Genomic DNA, 19,398 nt, shown 5'->3' with positions numbered 1-19,398 from the left:
GCAGTTGGGACCACAGTCACCAAACAAATCATAGGTAACACAATATGCCGCCATGAATGTAAAATCTTGAAGCCCCGCAAGGTTCCTCTCCTCAAGAAGGCACATGTACAGGCCCATCTCAAGTTTGCCAGTAAACATCTAAATGACTCAGAGAAGGAATAGGAGAAATTTCTGTGGTCAGATGAGACCAAAATTGAGCTTTTTGGCATTAACTCGACTCGCCGTGTTTGGAGGAAGAATAATGCTGACTATGACCCTAGGAACACCATCCCTAGAGTCAAGCATGGAAGTGGAAACATTATGCTTTGGGGCTGTTTCTCTGCTAAAGGTACAGGCCAACTTAGCAGCATGGGGGGCCAATGGATGGGGACATGTATTGCAAAAATCTTGGATTAGAACCTTCTTCCCCCTGCCAGAACACTGAAGATGGGTCTTCCAGCATAACAATGACCCAAAACATACCGCCAGGGCAACAAAGGAGTGGCTCAAGAAGAAGCACATTAGGGTCATAGAGTGGCCTAGCCAGTCTCCAGACCTTAATTCTATAAAAAGATGGAGGGAGCTGAAACTTCGAGTTGCCAAGTGACAGCCAAAAAACCTTAAGGATTTAGAGAAGATCTGTAAAGAAGAGTGGACCAAAATCCCTCCTGAGATGTGTGCTTGCCAACAAGGGTTTCTCCTCCCCTACTAAGTCATATTTTGCTTGGGGATCAAATACTTATTTCACTCACTGAACTGAAACTGAAAAGTAATGCAATTTTGTGTGTTTTTTTTTTTTAAATGGCCAAAAATACAGCAAGCAAGATTTTTAACACCTCAATTGAAGCGGTACAGACCAGTGTGAAGACATGCATGGAATTTAAAGAAATTATTTTTTCTTGAGACTTTCTTGCGCTAAAGGTGCAGATAATGGCTGACAATAAATGTATATTCATTTAAATTCATGATACTTATTAAAAAGTCGAATATAATACAATTTTATATATAAAAAATATATATTTTTCAAAAAATTATCAGTTTTGGTTTCGGTACCAACATTTCCATTCGATACACCTCTAACAAGAGGGCATCAGAGACTGACAAAAGATACCCAGGGAGAATGTGAGTAACTGCCAGGAAGAGAGCCTGAGGGAGCGTAAGTTCTCCAGAGGGTGTCAGAGACCACCATAAAAAACCAAAAACATGAGAGAACATAAAGTGTGTGGGAGATCACCAGAGAGAGAGAGAGCCACAGTGAGCGTGAAGCCAAAAGAAGAGCATCAGAGTGACAGAGAGTCTGAGATTGTGTGTGGGACTGCCAGAAGGAAACCAAGATAAAGAGCATATTTGCTGGAAAAAGCTGAAAAGATGCACCAGCTGGGTATGACTGGACTCTATATGAGTAGCAGATCACTTTTAAAGCTGTCAGTAAAACTGGTCAGATAAGGTGGCTGATAATGAGTCAGATATTTATTGCCGAAACATCTCCATATCTGGAGATATTTTTCACTATATCTAGCAATGTGTAAGCCACAAAAACTTAGGTGTAACATGGTTAGGGGTAACTGCTTAATGGTCAGTGTAACATACACACTATATAGATTTATATACCTCATTATGGACATCAGTGATCTGCACAGGAGGCTGTGATGAATTATATGCTGTATCAGAAAATTTTTCAGTTGATTGTCAGAATGTCTTTGAAATAAAACATAACCACCCAGTGAATAGAATTGGTCAAAAAAGAAATTCCACAATTTCCAGAGCCTTTTCACACAAGCGTTCAGTCTGTCATTCTTCAAACAGATCTAGTTTGAATCACAATGTACAGTCAGGTCCATAAATATTGGGACATTGACACAATTCTAATCTTTTGGGCCCTATACACCCCCACAATGGATTTGAAATGAAACAAACAAGATGTGTTTTAACTGCAGATTTTCAGCTTTAATTTGAGAGTATTTACATCCAAATCAGGTGAACAGTGTAGGAATTCCAACAGTTTGTATATGTGCCTCCCACTTTTTAAGGGACCAAAAGTAATGTGACAGATTAACAATCATAAATCAAACTCTCACTTTTTAATACTTGGTTGCAAATCCTTTGCAGTCAATTACAGCCTGAAGTCTGGAATGCATAGACATCACCAGATGCTGGGTTTCATCCCTGGTGATGCTCTGCCAGGCCTCTACTGCAACTGTCTTCAGTTCCTGCTTGTTCTTGGGGCATTTTCCCTTCAGTTTTGTCTTCAGCAAGTGAAAAAGTGAAATGCATGCTCAATCTGATTCAGGTCACGTGATTGACTTGGCCATTGCATAACATTCCACCTCTTTCCCTTAAAAAAACTCTTTGGTTGCTTTCGCAGGATGCTTCGGGTCATTGTCCATCTGCACTGTGAAGTGCCGTCCAATGAGTTCTAAAGCATTTGGCTGAATATGAGCAGATAATATTGCCCAAAACACTTCAGAATTCATCCTGCTGCTTTTGTCAGCAGTCATATCATCAATAAATACAAGAGAACAAGTTCCATTGGCAGCCATACATGCCCACACCATGACACTACCACCACCATGCTTCACTGATGAGGTGGTATGCTTTGGATCATGAGCAGTTTCTTTCCTTCTCCATGCTCGTCTCTTCCCATCACTCTGGTACAAGTTGATCTTGGTCTCATCTGTCCATAGGATGTTGTTCCAGAACTATGAAGGCTTTTTTAGATGATGTTTGGCAAATTCTAATCTGGCCTTCCTGTTTTTGAGGCTCACCAATGGTTTACATCTTGTGCTGAACCCTCTGTATTCACTCTGGTGAAGTCTTCTCTTGATTGTTGACTTTGCCACACATACACCTACCTCCTGGAGAGTTTTCTTGATCTGGCCAACTATTTTGAAAGAGGGTAATTGAATCCTATCACTCAGTACCCAGTGCAAGTGGCCATCATCCCGATAATTAGATACAAAAAGGGGTACCCCCAATGGTTTGGGACTTTATATGCCACTAATACACTGAAAAAATTAGACAAAAAAGTATAAAAAATATCAATTTTATTACATAAGAATCAACAACATTTACATTGACAATGTATATATACCCAGCAACCATCTGGATATACAAAGAATTAAAATTGCATGCAATAACAGACCAGTTTCTGTATAGAAGACTCCTAGGAACCATTGGTGGAGAGAACCGGACCGGACCCTACGCGTTTCGGGTGTAACACCCTTCTTCAGGGGTCAACCAAAGTTCAATACACTAATTGTACCAAAGGAAGTCCTTCTATAAAGGTAGCTGGTCTGTTGATTAAAACGGTATACAACCGAAAAAGGAATGCCAAGTCTCACATAAACATGGTTCACTGGGAAAGAGAGCAGTATAGAGAATGGCTGGTAGACGGCAGGACTGTGGGCGCCACAGTGATCCAAAATTAGTCCTAAACGTTCCTTAATGGGCATCTAGGTCAGTATGAAATACCTGCCATGGATGCGTATTTCTCTCGTGGCTAGAGGTCAGCAAGGTGTGAAGGGAGTATTAGTGCAAGACTTGGGGTGTACCTGCGTCTTTCTTGTTTGAGAAATGGCACCTGAAACGCGTAGGGTCCGGTCCGGTTCTCTCCACCAATGGTTCCTAGGAGTCTTCTGTACAGAAACTGGTCTGTTATTGCATGCAATTTTAATTCTTTGTATATCCAGCTGGTTGCTGGGTATATATAAATTGTCAATGTAAATGTTGTTGATTCTTCTTATGTAATAAAATTGATATTTTTTATACTTTTTTGTCTAATTTTTTCAGTGTATTAGTGGCATATAAACTATTTTGAAAGGTGTTTTCTTCACCAGGGAAAGAATTCTTCGATCATCTACCACAGTTGTTTTCCGTGGTCTTCCGGGTCTTTTGGTGTTGCTGAGCTCACCGGTGCGTTCTTTCTTTTTAAGGATGTTCCAAACAGTTGATTTGGCCACACCTAATGTTTTTGCTATCTCTCTGATGGGTTTGTTTTGTTTTTTCAGCCTAATGATGGCTTGCTTCACTGATAGTGACAGCTCTTTGGATCTCATATTGAGAGTTGGCAGCAACAGATTGCAAATGCAAATAGCAGACTTGAAATTAACTCTGGACCTTTTATCTGCTTCTTGTAAATGGGATAATGAGGTAATAACACACACCTGGCCATGGAACAGCTGAGCAGCCAATTGTCCCATTACTTTAGGTCCCTTAACCACTTAAGCCCCGGAAGATTTTACCCCCATTCCGACCAGGGGGTATTTTGCGATTCGGCACTGCGTGACTTTAACGGAGAATTGCGCGGTCGTGCGACGCTGTACCTAAACTAATTTGGCGTCCTTTTTTTCCCACAAACAGAGCTTTCTTTTGGCGGTATTTGATCACCTGTGCGATTTTTTGATCACGCGCTATAAACAAAAAAAGAGCGTCCATTTTGCAAAAATAGCAATATTTTTCCCTTTTTTTATATGAAATTCCCCCAAAAAAAATGTAAAAATCAAAATTTTTTAAAATTTTCGGCCAATTTGTTTTATGCTACCTATGTTTGGTAAAAAAATCGCAAAAAGCGTATTTTGATTGGTTTGCGCAAAAGTTATTGCGTTTACTAACTAAGGGAAAGATTTTTGTCATTTTTGTTGTTTTTTTTTTTTAACGCGTAATGGCGGCGATCTGCGATTTTTTTTTTTGCGGTACTGCGACATTGCGGCGGACAGATCGGACCCTTGACTGACATTTTTGACACTTTTGGGGTTACCAGTGACATTTCTACAGTAATCAGTGCTATACATATGCACTGTTACTGTAAAAATACACTGGTAGTGAAGGGGTTAACTTTATTTGAGAGGGAGGGGCTGTGTGTGTCCCTAGGGGCGTGATTCTAACTGTGATTGGCTGGGGCTTCAGCTGTATGCAGAGTGATCAACGGATCTACATAGTAGATCCATGTGATCAGCTCTCATACAGCGAGGAGAATGACAGGCAGCTTGTTTACACAAGCTGCCTGACTTTCTCCCTCTCCCCCGCCGATCGCAGAGTGGCCGGCGGACATCGGGTCCGCCGGTCACACGCGCAGGGGGGTCTGTGACCACTCGGGAGCGGGGGCGCGCGCTCGCTCCCTAGACCCTCACAAGCTAGTGACGTAGCCCTACGTCACTTTGCCTGTGAGGGGCTGACCGCCGACATAGATAGTCGTGCGGCGGTCGGCAAGTGGTTAAAAAGTGGGAGGCAGATATACAAACTGTTGTAATTCCTACACTTTTCACCTGATTTGGATGTAAATACCCTCAAATAAAGCTGAAAGTCTGCATTTAAAGCACATCTTGTTTGTTTAATTTCAAATTCATTGTGGTGGTGTATAGAGCTAAAAAGATTAGAATTGTGTCGATGTCCCAATATTTATGGACCTGACTGTACGTCTATGGGCTGGCGGATGTAAACAAGCTTAAAGCATAAAGGCAAAAATGTATTTTTTAATTTTGGATAGAGTGGAGAGGGATTAGAACCCTGGTCAGTTTTTATTGCTGTCTGTGCCCCCCAGTAGTGAGATTTACCCTCTCTATTTGTTCTGTTTACCGTTATCATTGAAAGTGAAAGAAAAATAAAATCTTGAATGTTGGGTTGTCCTCAGAAAAGTAATAGAAGGGAAATCTTCCAATGGGGGCACTAGTTCTAGTGACCTGGGGGTTCCCAATGTATTCTCTTTATTTGGAGGGATTTCCTCCCACTTCCTGTTTGGCTGTTGGACAGGAAAATAAGGGAAATCTCCGCAATAGAACACAGATGGCGGGGGTTGAAACCCTCCCTTGTTCTATACAAGATGAAAAAAAAAAATGTTTTGCCTATAGTTCTACTTTAAGTTTTTTTTAATCCACTTCCATCTAGGTCCATTTATGTACACAAAAAAAAAAAAAACGGAAAAGGTTTGCATCCTTTTTTAGTCTGTGCCCTTTACATCCATTTTTAGCCAAGATTATTTTATTCAACAACTGAAAAAATGGTTATGTGAAACACATATGTATACTGATATAAAGTGTACTGAAGGCCGATGAACAAACTGATGCAAAAAATATTCAGTTTTCATGCAAATTGTTTTCAGTTATTGGGATGGAACTGATGAAAATCGTGTGCAAAGCCCCCTTAATGATTCCTGTCCTGACCTCAATCTCATTGAAACACTGTGGTATGATCTGAGCCAAGCTGTTAAAAATGCACTTTCCAAAAATATATTTGAATTCAAAACATTCTGTATACAGTAATGGGTCAAAGTAGCTTGGAAGCACTTCATATGTTAGGTAGCAGTTCGTTTTTGTGTTTATTTCTAGTGGATAAGGTTTCACTTATAAATTTCACTTCTTAAATATAAGAGCTCATGGATTTTTCCCATAGCAATTCCGCTGTTTTAGGGCAAATCTCAAAGTAGACTTGGCATAAGACAACACCCAGATCCCCAAGCACACACTATATACAAAAATAAACTAGATGGAGGGATCCATTTACCTAACATATTCAGATACTACCAGCCCAGTCAGATCCTATCCTTTATCACTATCCATATTGAGCATAATGTGTCCTCCTAGATCTCTCTGGATCCTGTTGGAAATTTATAACTGTAGCCCGATTTCTCTATCATCATTAAACTATCCCCATTGACAGATCACCCGATATGGGGCTCTATTAAAACGCAGCTCCTATCCTCAAAACCTAAGCGATCTACTCTGACACATCACCTGATAGGAGACTCTATTAAAACAAAATCTGATAATATGGAAAGAGATTATATGGACCAATCCTTCCCTATTTACCTCTCCTATCTTTTTTTTTTTTTTTAATCCCACCAGCTCTTTCAAAATAGTCAAGACAATCCCAGTGCATTTGCCTGGCGTTATATCAATAAACTGGTACAGATACATGATTTTATACTATATGGTGAGATGAAAACCTTGGGTTGGAAACTCTAGAAACAGATATTTACAGATCAAAAGATAGATCTCTAAATTAACAAAGCATAGGGATCTCTCCCCACTCTGACTGGGCCCTGATGTTTTTTAGGAGGTGGGGGCCACCCTTCTCAGTACTTTGATTGTGTGACTGTAGAGCCAGATCACTTTTACTAGACAGCCAATTGCCAACTGTAAAAAATACTAAGATCAGGGCTACAGCTGACAAACGCCTGCCTTTACACACACATGAACTTTAATGGCATCCCAGTCTTAGTCCATAGGGTTCAATAATGAGTTGGCCCACCCTTTGCAGCTATAACAGCTTCAAGCGCATTTGTGAGGTTAGGCACTGATGTTGGACAAGAATGCCTGGCTCGCAGTCTTTGCTCTAATTCATCCCAACGGTGTTCGATTGGGTTGAGTTCAGGATTGGTTTGCAGGCCAGTCAAATTCCTCTGGCCCAAACTCACTCGTCCATGTCTTTATGGACCTTGCTTGCACTGGTCCAAATCATTTGGTGAAGGGAGGAGGGATTATGGTTTAGGGGTGTTTTTCAGGGGTTGGGCTTGGCCCCTTAGTTCCAGTGAAGGGAACTCTTAAGGCATCAGCATATCAAGACATATTGGACAATTTCATGCTCCCAACTTTGTAGGAACAGTTTGGTATCGGCTCCTTCCTGTTCCAACATGACTGCGCACCAGTGCACAAAGCAATGTCCATAAAGACATGGATGAACGAGTTTGGGGTGGAGGAAATTGATGGACATCAATGCTCGGCCTTATTATTGCATCCACTGACACCAGTGCTGGGATTTGTTACTATGCTCACTGACACCAATGCTGTTGGATATTATTACTGCCACTGACACCAACAATGGGGGTTATTGTACTCCAACATCTTCAGTGTAAATTGCGATACGCTGCAAAAAAAATGCAGCAGAAACTACATTTTGGGGCATTGAGGTGCATTATAATCCATTAAGCTGCCTAACTTGACTCAATGCACGAAAATGCACTGCTATTGTGCAGCCCTCTAAAAGTGTAACATGTTATGCTATTAGGAAGGCTTAGGCCGAAACACGTTAGCATTTCCAAGATGTTGTAACTGCTTTAGTGCAAAATAAAATTTCATAAGAAGGAGCAAACGCGTGCCGGCTTTTAATCTCTAGGATTTCATGCTAGACGGGATAGCCAGAGCACTGACACACAGCCCAATATCCTTTTATTGCGGTAAAGCTTGGGTGAGTTCTTATCATTTGGAAAGTGTCATGGACCGCACTTGAGGCCCTCTCTAATTTTCAAATTGATCACCACTGCTCTACATACGTTACACTCACAGCTATGCGGCAAAACTTGTTTTCTAAATCCCAAATTACCCCAGGAGGCCCTTCCCATATCTTTGCTTACACTTCTTTATTTCTCCCTTTCCTATCCCCATTTCCAGCTCCTTTCATCCACCATATACTCTACATTCTACATCTCCTCTCTCTATAACACAGATACCTATCATGTTCATTTTAGTGTACCAAAGACATGTCGACATCTATCCTGCAAAATCTTTACCTTACTTATCATGCTTTCCCATCTAATACCCCAATTAACCCCGTTACATAACTCAACTTGTTATGCTATACTCCATGCTATACTATCTGTTTGCATTTCTTCTAAAAACAAAATAAAACATTGCAACAGAAATATAAAGGTTTTGATGACCTTGAATAATCATTTGATCAATAAAGCTATATTACATCAGAAAGATGTGTGTGTTTGTTAAACAAGACCTTATTATTTTGACTTGGATAACGATCTGATTTGTACGTTTGAAACCATTCATGCAGAAATCCAGAAATTTTTTAGGAGGTTACGAACCTTTCCTAAACTGCAGTGTAATAGTGATGTAGACTTCACAGGTGTGTCACATAACTTACTAACACACCCTTGTGTAAAATGTATCTGATATATGCCAAACATGAACAAATAACCTGAAATTCAAGGACAGTTTGCTTGTTAATTTGATATTGCTGCAATAATAGAAATATAGTACCTTGATTAAAAAAATGTGAGCTGTGCTGATTACATTTAAGTGTATTTCATGTTTATGTATTACTTTGTTATACAGTCTTAGCCATTTGACTGTATGTCCACCTCTTACCCAAAACACTAATATGCACTTTTGGCTCCCTTTTAATATTCTTTACTGTAATTGTCCCTTTTGCTTTTCAAAATACATTAACTAAAAGTATAAAATAGGAAAAAGAAAAATATTACCAATCACCTAAGGTCCTGGATAGAGTTGGCCATCATCCCTGAGGAAATTAAAACAAAAACAATACCCACTTTGGTATATGGGATTATAAAGGTAACCGCTAAACAAAATAGATAAAATTTTAAAGTTTATTGTTTCATATATAAAAAGGTAGTATATATTAGGGATTGACTGATTATCGGCAAGGCCGATATATCGAGGGCTGATATTGACTTTTGCCGATATATCTGTATCGGCCCTGGAACTGGCCGATATTGCCGATATTCCAAATATTTCTCATGTAGGGTAAAATGATGCCACATAGCTTAATTCCGTTTACAAATGTTATTGAAATGCCACTCACATATGTACAAATTAAAGATATAAGCAATTCCACATTAGCAGATCTGCTGGCAGATCGGTATTTCTCACCCACTTGCCGTAAGTGACACCCGGGTGATACCGCTCCATCCGGCATACAATAACGACATTGGAGATCATGTGGTTAATAAACAAACATTAACATGTTCAGTAACAGATCTGTGTTGAAAATTGTGTTTATTTTGCAAAATTTACAAAATATCGGCGCATATCAGCCGATACTGATGTGCATTGGCCAAAATATCAGTATCGGCAACGAAAAATCGATTTTGGTCGATCACTAGTATATATACATAGTTGCACATACTGGCCGTGTGTGAGCACACAAATACAATACAATTAATAAAAAGTATATCACGGCTATGAACAAAGTCTTGACACAGATTGTATTACAACTTCGTTTGAGGGGGTGAGTATTCCTCTGGTACCTTCAGGTGATCACCACCTTTCTTCAGGGTAGAGGTTTACAAACTCCACCAAATAGAGATATTTTATGAGAAGACAAAGCCGTGTGTATTAAAAGCCAAGAAGACAAATGAGAATGCCAGGGCAGTATGTTGGTAGCAAGTGGTCTATGCCCAATCATTCAGAAAAAATACATGGTCTCACAACGATCCCCAAGTGGGCCAGATGGTATCCCCAAAGTGAACCAAATATTGAATATTCGGTGAGAAGTAATTGTAGCGGCCTGAAATATTGGTGTATCCTCTGGGTATTCCAGAGAGGGGGAAAGTCAGACTGAATGTGAGAATCGACAGCTCTCTAGTCCATTGTGTGATGCCTCCTCAGTCTGAGGAGTAAAAAAGTATAATGTACACGTTGACGCTATCAATTTTCTAATCTTTCTGCATCCGTGTGACTACAATACATACAGGCTCTTTCCCTGTTGAATGTTGTTGCACACTCCCGTTATTGATATCTAGAAAGCTATGCCTGCACACTCCTTTGGCCCTAAGTATGTCTGCAGCACATGTTAAACCAGCCTTGTCTGTCAGTTCTAGGACCATAATTGACAGCGGGTCTTGCACTAAGCACATCAGGATACCAGTATGTTGCACTGCAGCTTAGTAACGCTTGCCGCTCTGAACCGTGCAGTTAGGCCCAGCCATACAGGGTTGGAATCTTGGCCGGTTCCTGCTGAACCGGCCAAGATTCAAACCATTAATGGGTAGGCTGAATGTACCAATTTAATCGATCGATCAACTTTGGTACAACAAGCCTGTTGGATTCTCTTGCGATTATTACTAGCAGTTGCTATAGCCACTAGCGTTAATCACTGTCTTCTCCCACTGTGGATGGCTTTCCTTACCCACTGGACATGATTGGAATATCAATGCATTTGTATGTATAGGGGTGTGTAAACTGACTTGTGTCCGTTTACACCTGCCTACCTCCGGGTCTATGGTGAGCTATAGGTCTGACTCAGCAGGAGGCATACTAGTGTAGACCTCAGGCTGTAGCTACTCGGGCTATAACTGCATCCTTAAAAAATAAACTGGAAGGCCTAATGCAGATGCAGAGCCCTGTACAGCATAAAGAGCCTTTTATTTATTATTTGGGAGTAGTGTGTAGGCAGCTTATATAAAGGGAATAGAGAAGCAGCGTCTGTACGGACTCACCTGGTAGGCCTGCAGAGACAAGGGCACAGCCAAACACGACCCATTTAAGTGAATGGGGACGACTCTGCAATACAATGCCCTCAGTTGCGGCCCGCTAGTGCAGGGATCAAAGGGATACCACCTGTTAAATGCTCTCTGAAGAGCAATCCTGAACACAAATAGTGTGAATAGGTCCTTACAGTGTGAGGGATTGCTGCAAGAGTACATTTTGTCAAATTTTTCCAGAGTTCTACTTTAAACAAAAAGGACAAATACATTTTTTAGGCACGATGATTGAAAATATATGCATAAGCATTAGCATTGTCAATGCTGGGGCAATTATTTTACCTTTCTTGGTCTAGTAGACCCAGTAGAGTTACATTTTCAAGGAAGAGCTTGTTTTCAGCAACCGAACTGTGATGAAAATGTTGAAACCTTGACCTCTGTCACATGGCAGCCAACCAAATATGATGCTATTCTCATTTATAAACATAAATACAACACAGGGCAACTGTGTTTAGTCTTATGGAAGAAAGTCATTTTTCTTTATTTCTATTCTATTTGTCTAAAAATAAGTAGCTCTACAAGGTTTTAATCTTTTTAATTTCATTTTTTTTTTTTTTTTGTCGCTGAATTCATATTTAGACATGTTTACAGGCATTTAGGTGCGTCAAGCTGGCTTTCTTTTCCATCTCAGCCTCCTCTTCCAATATGCCTGTAACAACTATGTGTGCATGGCCACATAGGCTAACCTAGAAGGGCGTTTAGAGGCTGAAAAATAAGTCAAACATCCTTAAAGCAGTAGTAAACTGCAGTAGTTTAAAAAAAATAAAAAGTCCTGTAGAGGCAATTGCATAATGTACTAGTATGTGTGACATAAAATACCTTAGAACGAAGCCCTTACCTCTGACAGGGATTCCAGGTTCCCGTGGACTTTCTTCTGGGTTCGCGGGCTCCGAATGTATGAGTGGCCAGATCCGCGATGACATCACTGAGGCTCTTATATGAAGCTCTGAAGGTCCGGCATAGTATATTGGACCTTCAGAGCGCATGCCCCGGTGACGTCACCGGCTGCATCCAGGGTAAATATCTCCCAAACAGTGCACGTTTAGGAGATATTCATTTTAACTACAGGTAAGCTTTATTATAAGCTTACCTGTGGGTAAAAATCACAAAGCGGGCAAAACTACCACTTTAAAAAACAGTGTTTTTTTTCTCTTACGTCCTCTCACAGACACAGCCACTTCATAGTTTCCTCACAAATGGGTAATGCGTCACCTACAGGAGTAAACTAGGCAGTGAAAATATTAGAAAAACTTTTCACTAGACACACCCTTAGGGGCTGTCCCCTCAGACATTACCCCAGACACATCATGCTTACTAATCAGTTCCTTGCTGCCTAGTGTTAGGAGTAGGACCTAGGTTTCCCTGCTAGGACTTCGGTCTCAGTTTTTTTATTTTCTTTAAAAAATGTTTCTGTTTATTTTTCTTTACTCACTATCGCTAGCTAGCGTCAGGGGGATCCTCCTGGTGAACTACAAGCGACAGCCGGGCTGGGGTTTTACACCGGATAATCTAGATCCTTATGGTCTCCCGGCCTGGCCAACGAGCGTGCGCAGGTTGTGGTCCGCCCAGGCCTCGCCACGATGGATGAGGGACCTAGTAAGGGTTCGGCTGCGTCTGCTGCAACCATTTCCAAATGAATCAGACAGACTATTGTTCAGGCCTATTCACTGAAGTGTCAGGTACCTCCTTTCCCTGTGATGGCACATTCTACTAGAGCACTAAGTGCCTCTTGAGCTTTTCGCTATCAGGCTTCTGTGGCTCAGGTGTGTAAAGCGGCAACCTGGTCGTCCGTGCACACTTTTACAAAATTCTATCAGATTGATTTGATGGCATCCTCCGATGCTTCCTTTGGCCACAAGGTTCATGAGGTAAATTTTTGTTTTGGGGTTAGCTTAAACTTAAAAAATGGAGCAGATGATGCTCCTAGTTAACAAAAGGGGTGTAATCTCCTTTATTAATGAGGAGTGATTAGTCCTCTATGAGTGATTAGTCCTTCTATGACATACACAACACAGGGAACGGAGAGCTGGAGCTGCATGAATCACATCTCATATGCCAGCTCTGGGCTGGTGGGAATCTGTGCAGTTTTAACTCAGAAATAGAAACTGGTGGAGGTGGTGTAGACAGACCTGAAACATCATATTAGTGCAGGAAACTTAGTTGATTCAATATACAGTAAAACCTTGGATTGGGAGTAACTTGGTCTGAGAGCGTTTTGCAAGACCAGCAATTTTTTTTTATAAATTTTGACTTGATAAATGAGCGATGTTTTGATATACAAGTAGCGTCACGTCACAGCTGAGTTTAAAAGAGAAGAGTGGTGAACATTTAGCAACTCACATAGTTGATTAAAACAGGCACATCTAACTATCCAGGCATCTGGGGTAAAGCTGTCCATATAGACCAGGGGTCTTCAAACTATGGCCCTCCAGTTGTTCAGGAACTACAATTCCCATTATGCCTAGTCATGTCTGTGAATGTCAGAGTTTTACAATGCCTCATGGGACATGTAGTTCTGCAACAGCTGGAGGGCCGTAGTGTGAAGATCCCTGACATAGACCATCCTCCGTACCGCCATCGACATCATTCCTTCCACACTGCGCTCCATGAGCGCTTCAAGCCTCGCTTTCTGAATGCTGTACTGCAGGGTAGTCTTCCCCGTCACGATTGCAGACTGACAGCTGTGAGAGCCAGTGGTTAGGAGCACGGTCTATGTGGACCGCTTTACCCCAGATGCCTGCATACTTAGATGTGCCTGTTTTAATCATCCACCCTGTGAGTTGCTAAATGTTGTACCTTCATTAACCACTTAAGCCCCGGAGGATTTGGCTGCTCAAAGATCAGGGCCTATTTTGCGATTCGGCACTGCGTGACGTTAACGGACAATTGCGCGGTCACGCAACGATGTACCTAAATTAAATTGACATCCTTTTTTTCACACAAACAGGGCTTTCTATTGGTGGTATTTGATCACCTGCGCGATTTTTATTTTTTGCGCTATAAACAAAAAAAGAGCGTCAATTTTTAAAAAATAACAATATTTTTCACATTTTTAAATTCCCAAAAAAAAAGAATGTAAAAATCAAAATTTTTTACATTTTAGGCCAATTTGTTTTCTGCTACATATTTTTGGTAAAAAAAATCGCAATAAGCGTATTTTGATTGGTTTGCGCAAAAGTTATTGCGTTTACTAACTAAGGGAAAGATTTGTAATTTTTATTGTTTTTTTTTTTTTAACTAGTAATGGCGGCGAGCTGCGATTTTTTTTTTTTTTTTTTTTTTCTTTTTGAGGGACTGTGACATTGCGGCGGACAGATCGGACCCCTGACTAACATTTTTGACCCTTTTGGGGGTACCAGTGACATTACTACAGTAATCAGTGCTATACATATGCACTGTTACTATAAAAATGACACTGGCAGGGAAGGGGTTAACTTTATTAGAGATTCAGGGGTTAAGTGTGTCCCTAGGGGCGTGCTTCTAACTGTTAAGGGGCGTGGCTTTTGATGTAACCACAGAGACATACGATCCTATATAGCAGGATCGTATAGTCTCTGCAGTTACACCAGGGAGAATGACAGGCGGCTTTGTTTACATTAGCCGCCTGCCTTTCTCCCTCTCCAGCGGGAGATCGCGAGTGACTGGCGGACATCGGAGCTGCCGGTCACTTGTGTGGGGATGGCCGTGAACCAGCGGGGGTGGGAGCGCGCCTTCGGCGGAGCGCGCTCGCCCCCTACAGGCTCCTTGGCGAGTGACGTAGTACTACCTCGCTTTGCCCAGGAGGGGCTGACTGCCGCAGTAAATGTACTTGCGGCGGTCGGCAAGTGGTTAAATGGAACCATATTGCTACACTTAGAGGCGCCTCTCTTCTCTTTTACACTCTGCAGTTCCTGCTGGATTTTTCTTCTAATCCCCTTGTGGAAGCTGCCATTTGTTGATGGACATTATGGTTACACAACATTGCTCTAATCTTTTTATACGTACTATAGACTGAAGGGCTTATGAATAAATTGTTGTAGAACGAATCAATTTATTTTCTATAATTTCTTATGGGGAAATTTGCTTTCACATACGAGTGCTTTGGATTACTAACATGTTTCCGGAACTAATTATGCTCACAATCCAAGGTTTTACTGTATGTGTGTGTGTGTGTGTGTATGTATATATATATATATATATATATATATATATATATGTGTGTGTGTGTGTGTGTGTGTGTAATGTTTTGGTTTTCTCACATACAAATGGTAGCTAGTCCTCTTTAGTGTAAAGTCCTGCCTGTTTGTTTTTGGGTAACTCATAAAGGCATTGATGGTCAACTTGAAAATTATAAAGGTCATTAAGTGTAGACCCCAATACTTCCAGAGGGCGGCACGATAGGATTGCGTTTTAGTGCATTGAGTTGCATTGCAAGGAGTTAGGCAGCCCATTCAAAATAATAAGCTGTAATGCACCTCAGTCCCTGAAAATAAATTTCAGTCCTGCTACATTTTCTGTAACATACTGCAATGCACACTGAAGAAGTTGCAGTTATAATTGGTGTCAGTGGCCGTAATTCAAACCCCCTGCACTGGTGTCAGTGAAAGCAACTATAACCCCCAACATCAGTGTCAGTGGACACATTATAAAATCCCAGCATTGGTTGCAGTGACTTCAGAAAAATCCCCCCAGGATTGATGTCAGAGTACACAGTAATAACCTTTAACATTGGTGTCAGTGGACGCAATAATAACACCCAGCAGGAGTGTGAGTAGCCACAATAAAAACCCCATCAGTAATATCCCCCTTCTGCACTGGTGCTCAGTAGCAGTGTTGTGTGACCCCATTCCACCTACTCATGGTCAGTGGGTGTGTTTTTTTTATTAACACTTTCATGTTAATGGTCAGTGGCAGTGGCCTCTAATGGACAAGACTTAAAAGTTCACCCAAGGAAGTGTTAAAAAAAATAAAAAGCCTTTCTAGGGATGAAAGGATGGCAGATGCTTGTGCTTAAAAGAGACCCGAGCAATCAAACACAGCTGATCGTTCAGTTCTCACAGCTCCCTGAGCAGAGAGCTGGTGACTGTTACTCGCAGGAGTGCTGGGCTGTGGAGGGGGCGGGAGCTGCCGGCTTAGGCTCTCAGTGGCCCGCTGAGAAGCTGAGCCGGGTGCTGGTCCAGGCATGTGAGCGGACCCCAGCCATATGGCTGTGATCTTTCCCAAGTCGGAACCAGCTCTGTGACGTCAGCGGACAGCGGGCTTCAGCCCGCTGTCTGCTGAAAGGGGGTCCCAGGAGTTCAGAATGAACTGCATTCCTGTTTTCCACAGGAGAAATACAACCAAGTGAGCTTTGACTTTACTTCTTTATATTTGTGACTATAGCAGCTCCACTTACAGATCTCACTAAAGAGACCAAATCCATTGTGGTGAAATGGAATACACGGGCAGAGAGAGCTTTTCAAGAGCTGAGTCCACATGTCCCTCATTAACATCCTCGCACGGCGCAATGTCTCGACCTATGAGACGTGTTACAGACCATTTATTTTGAGTTCAATTCATTCAAGTTGATTACCACTGGTGTAAACGATATATTAGTGTAAGATCATCATTACTGTGTGTAGTTACTTTGTATTTAAAGCGGAGTTCCGGGCACAGAATCGTTTTTTTTTTTTCAATCTCCCCCTAACAATCACCCTTACACATCGATACATCCGCTAATCCTGGTTAGAATGGTGAAATAATGAGTTTGCAAGAATAAAATCTTACTTTATATCATTTCTGATGTGCGGCGCCATCTTTGTTGTGGATTGCCGAGTCCGTTGTGGGGAAATGTCTTCCCTTCTTCCTGATTCCAGTGGGCGTAGGCCTGTGAGTCAAGAAATGAGAACAGTGGTCGGCCGCCCATGTGACTGCAAAGTGCATCATGGGAGGGCCGAGGAAGAGCTCCCAGGACGCATTGCGGCAGGAAGTGACGAGGAGAGCCGAGGCACAGGAGGGAGGAAGTCCTTTGAAAGGTGAGTATACAAACCTCTGTAAACAGGTAAGTGAAAAAAAAAAACCTATGGGAATATCCAATTCTGACTCAGCGGAGAGTAAGGAATACAATGCAGTAATTATTAGAAATTGAATTTTGTGCCCGGAACTCCGCTTTAACAGAAAGATGGCTTTAACTGACGGCTGCATGAAAAAGGTTTCTGCTTTATTTTTCATGATCAGCTTTGTGTACAATACAATGTTCTGGCTGCTTACAAAAAGCATGTCTTTTTTCCAGCCATTGCACAGTATGCATCAGTATGAAAGTCAAAGCACCAGGAAAGCTACAATAGAAAAAACTTGTAAATCCCAAACCAGTTATTTCTTTGAATAGACACATTGTGGATATAACCCTTGCATGCAGAGAGTATAATATATCAATGCAAAGTATAGTAAATTTGTATACATTATAGTGCGTGTCAATTTCTTTCCATATTATCCTAAACCTAGCATAGTAATTTGAAAGAAAAAAAAAAATCATGTTTATATAGATATGTTTATACTTGATATTTAAAGTAATTGTAAAATCTCATTTCTTTCTTTTTTTTATAACAAATATCTTCTACTTACCCCCTTACCTCCTCTGTGCAGTTGCATCCTCCTCAGGTCCCTTGTTCCTGCTCCTGGCCCTCCCTCCTATTAAGTGCCCCCACAGCAAGCAGCTTGCTATGGGGGCACCTGAGCTGAGCTGCAGCTCCCTGTGTCCAATTAGACACGGAGCTGCCGTCCAGGCCCGGCCCCTCTCTCTCCTGATTGGCTAACTTTGACTTTGACAGCCACGGGAGACAATGGCTGTGTCCCAGCCAATCTGGAGGGAGAGTCCTGGACTGCCAAGGGACTTTTGGACATCGCTGGAAAGAAAAGGACTTTGGGTAAGTATAAGGGGGTGCTGAGGAGGCTGCTACACCCAGAAATGTAATTTTCAATAAACTTAGTTTCAGATTTTTGATATGCTTTTTTTTTCTGTGTAATTGCAGGCTTCAATTGGACATCTATATACCACTCAGAAGTTAGTCATTGAATCATCGGAAAGCCAGTGATGCCAGAAAATGATCATCGTTCTTTGAACTTCCGTATTGAATAACTGTTGCGTCTGCCCGCGCCTTCTCAAATCTTCACATTGCATAAGACTCTTGTTTTTCTAGCTGCTATATTTTAATTAATCTACTTTTGGTGGGAGAAATGCTACTTTGTACTAATGTTTAACTATTTAAACAAACAAGAGTCTATCTTTACTGTCTTGTACATGCAGATGGAAACTCGGGCATCCAAAAAACATCACATGCAATCCTACATGTGCTCACTGGCGTAAAATAACATTAGGACCATATAAATGGTAGGCAACGCTTTCTTCCTGTCCAAGTAAAAGCTGACATCAGACATTAAGATAAGCTTTGCTACATCTGTAATAGAAAAGTGGGTATGCTTACCTTTCCAGTGGTCTGTGTCTTTACATCTTTAGTTGTTTCCTGACTCCTGCAGGTATTCCATTTAGTGAATCCTATCCTATCTATCTTATCGCATCTATCGTCGTATCTAATCTATCTATCGTAATCGATTCTATCTATCATCGTATCTAATCTATCTATCTACCGTAATCGATTCTATCGTATCTTATCTATCTATCTATCTATCTCTAAAGTGAGGGAGACTCTCTGTCAGACGTCACCTCAACAAGATCTCCCCTCTATTTCTGTTCTGGCAACAACTCAAAATCTTAGATTTTCCCTCACTTTTAGTTTTGAAGCAATCAAAAGGGTAAATCTCTCCAGCAGGGACACATACAACAGTAACAACCCGAGAAATGTAAATCCTTCAAAAACAAAAAAAATGTAAAAAATATTTCTGAAATTGAAATGCTATTTTAAATACAGGGCAGTAGTAACTATACAACCTCCATGTTTTAGGGCTCATTTAAGTGGGCACATGCAGGTTTGGTTCCTTTTTTTTTAATACTGTTGACCTGCTTGCAGACAGCCCATATAAAGTGAATGGGTACGCATTGGTTGTAGGGAAACACAGAGTTTGACAGGTATGCAGGGTGCACAGGCTCTACCTCCAGGTCTAGACACCCGTCCCTGTGTATCTGTCAAACTCGGCTGTGTGGGTGAAGCTTGGCATACATGGGTCAATTGGCTGAACGAAAAAAAACTGAACGGATTCCCCCATCTGCACAA

General features: G+C 41.3%; 1 protein-coding gene across 1 annotated transcript in view; it reads left to right on the top strand.

The window, feature by feature from the left end:
- LYRM4 (LYR motif containing 4) overlaps positions 1-18,483 on the top strand; it is a 230,012-nt gene extending 211,529 nt beyond the window's left edge. Inside the window, exon 4 of the mRNA XM_082257349.1 lies at positions 18,199-18,483. Coding sequence (XP_082113475.1) covers positions 18,199-18,261 — 63 coding nt within the window. The 3' untranslated portion in view covers positions 18,262-18,483. The remainder of the gene's footprint in view (positions 1-18,198) is intronic.
- Positions 18,484-19,398: the final 915 nt, after the last annotated feature.

This window comes from Pelophylax lessonae, assembly GCF_965119305.1.
Source record: "Pelophylax lessonae genome assembly, chromosome: 5".
In the NCBI taxonomy this organism is placed as follows: Eukaryota; Metazoa; Chordata; class Amphibia; order Anura; family Ranidae; genus Pelophylax; species Pelophylax lessonae.
Note: the sequence above shows the minus strand (reverse complement) of the source record. Positions and strands in the feature narration are given on the sequence as shown.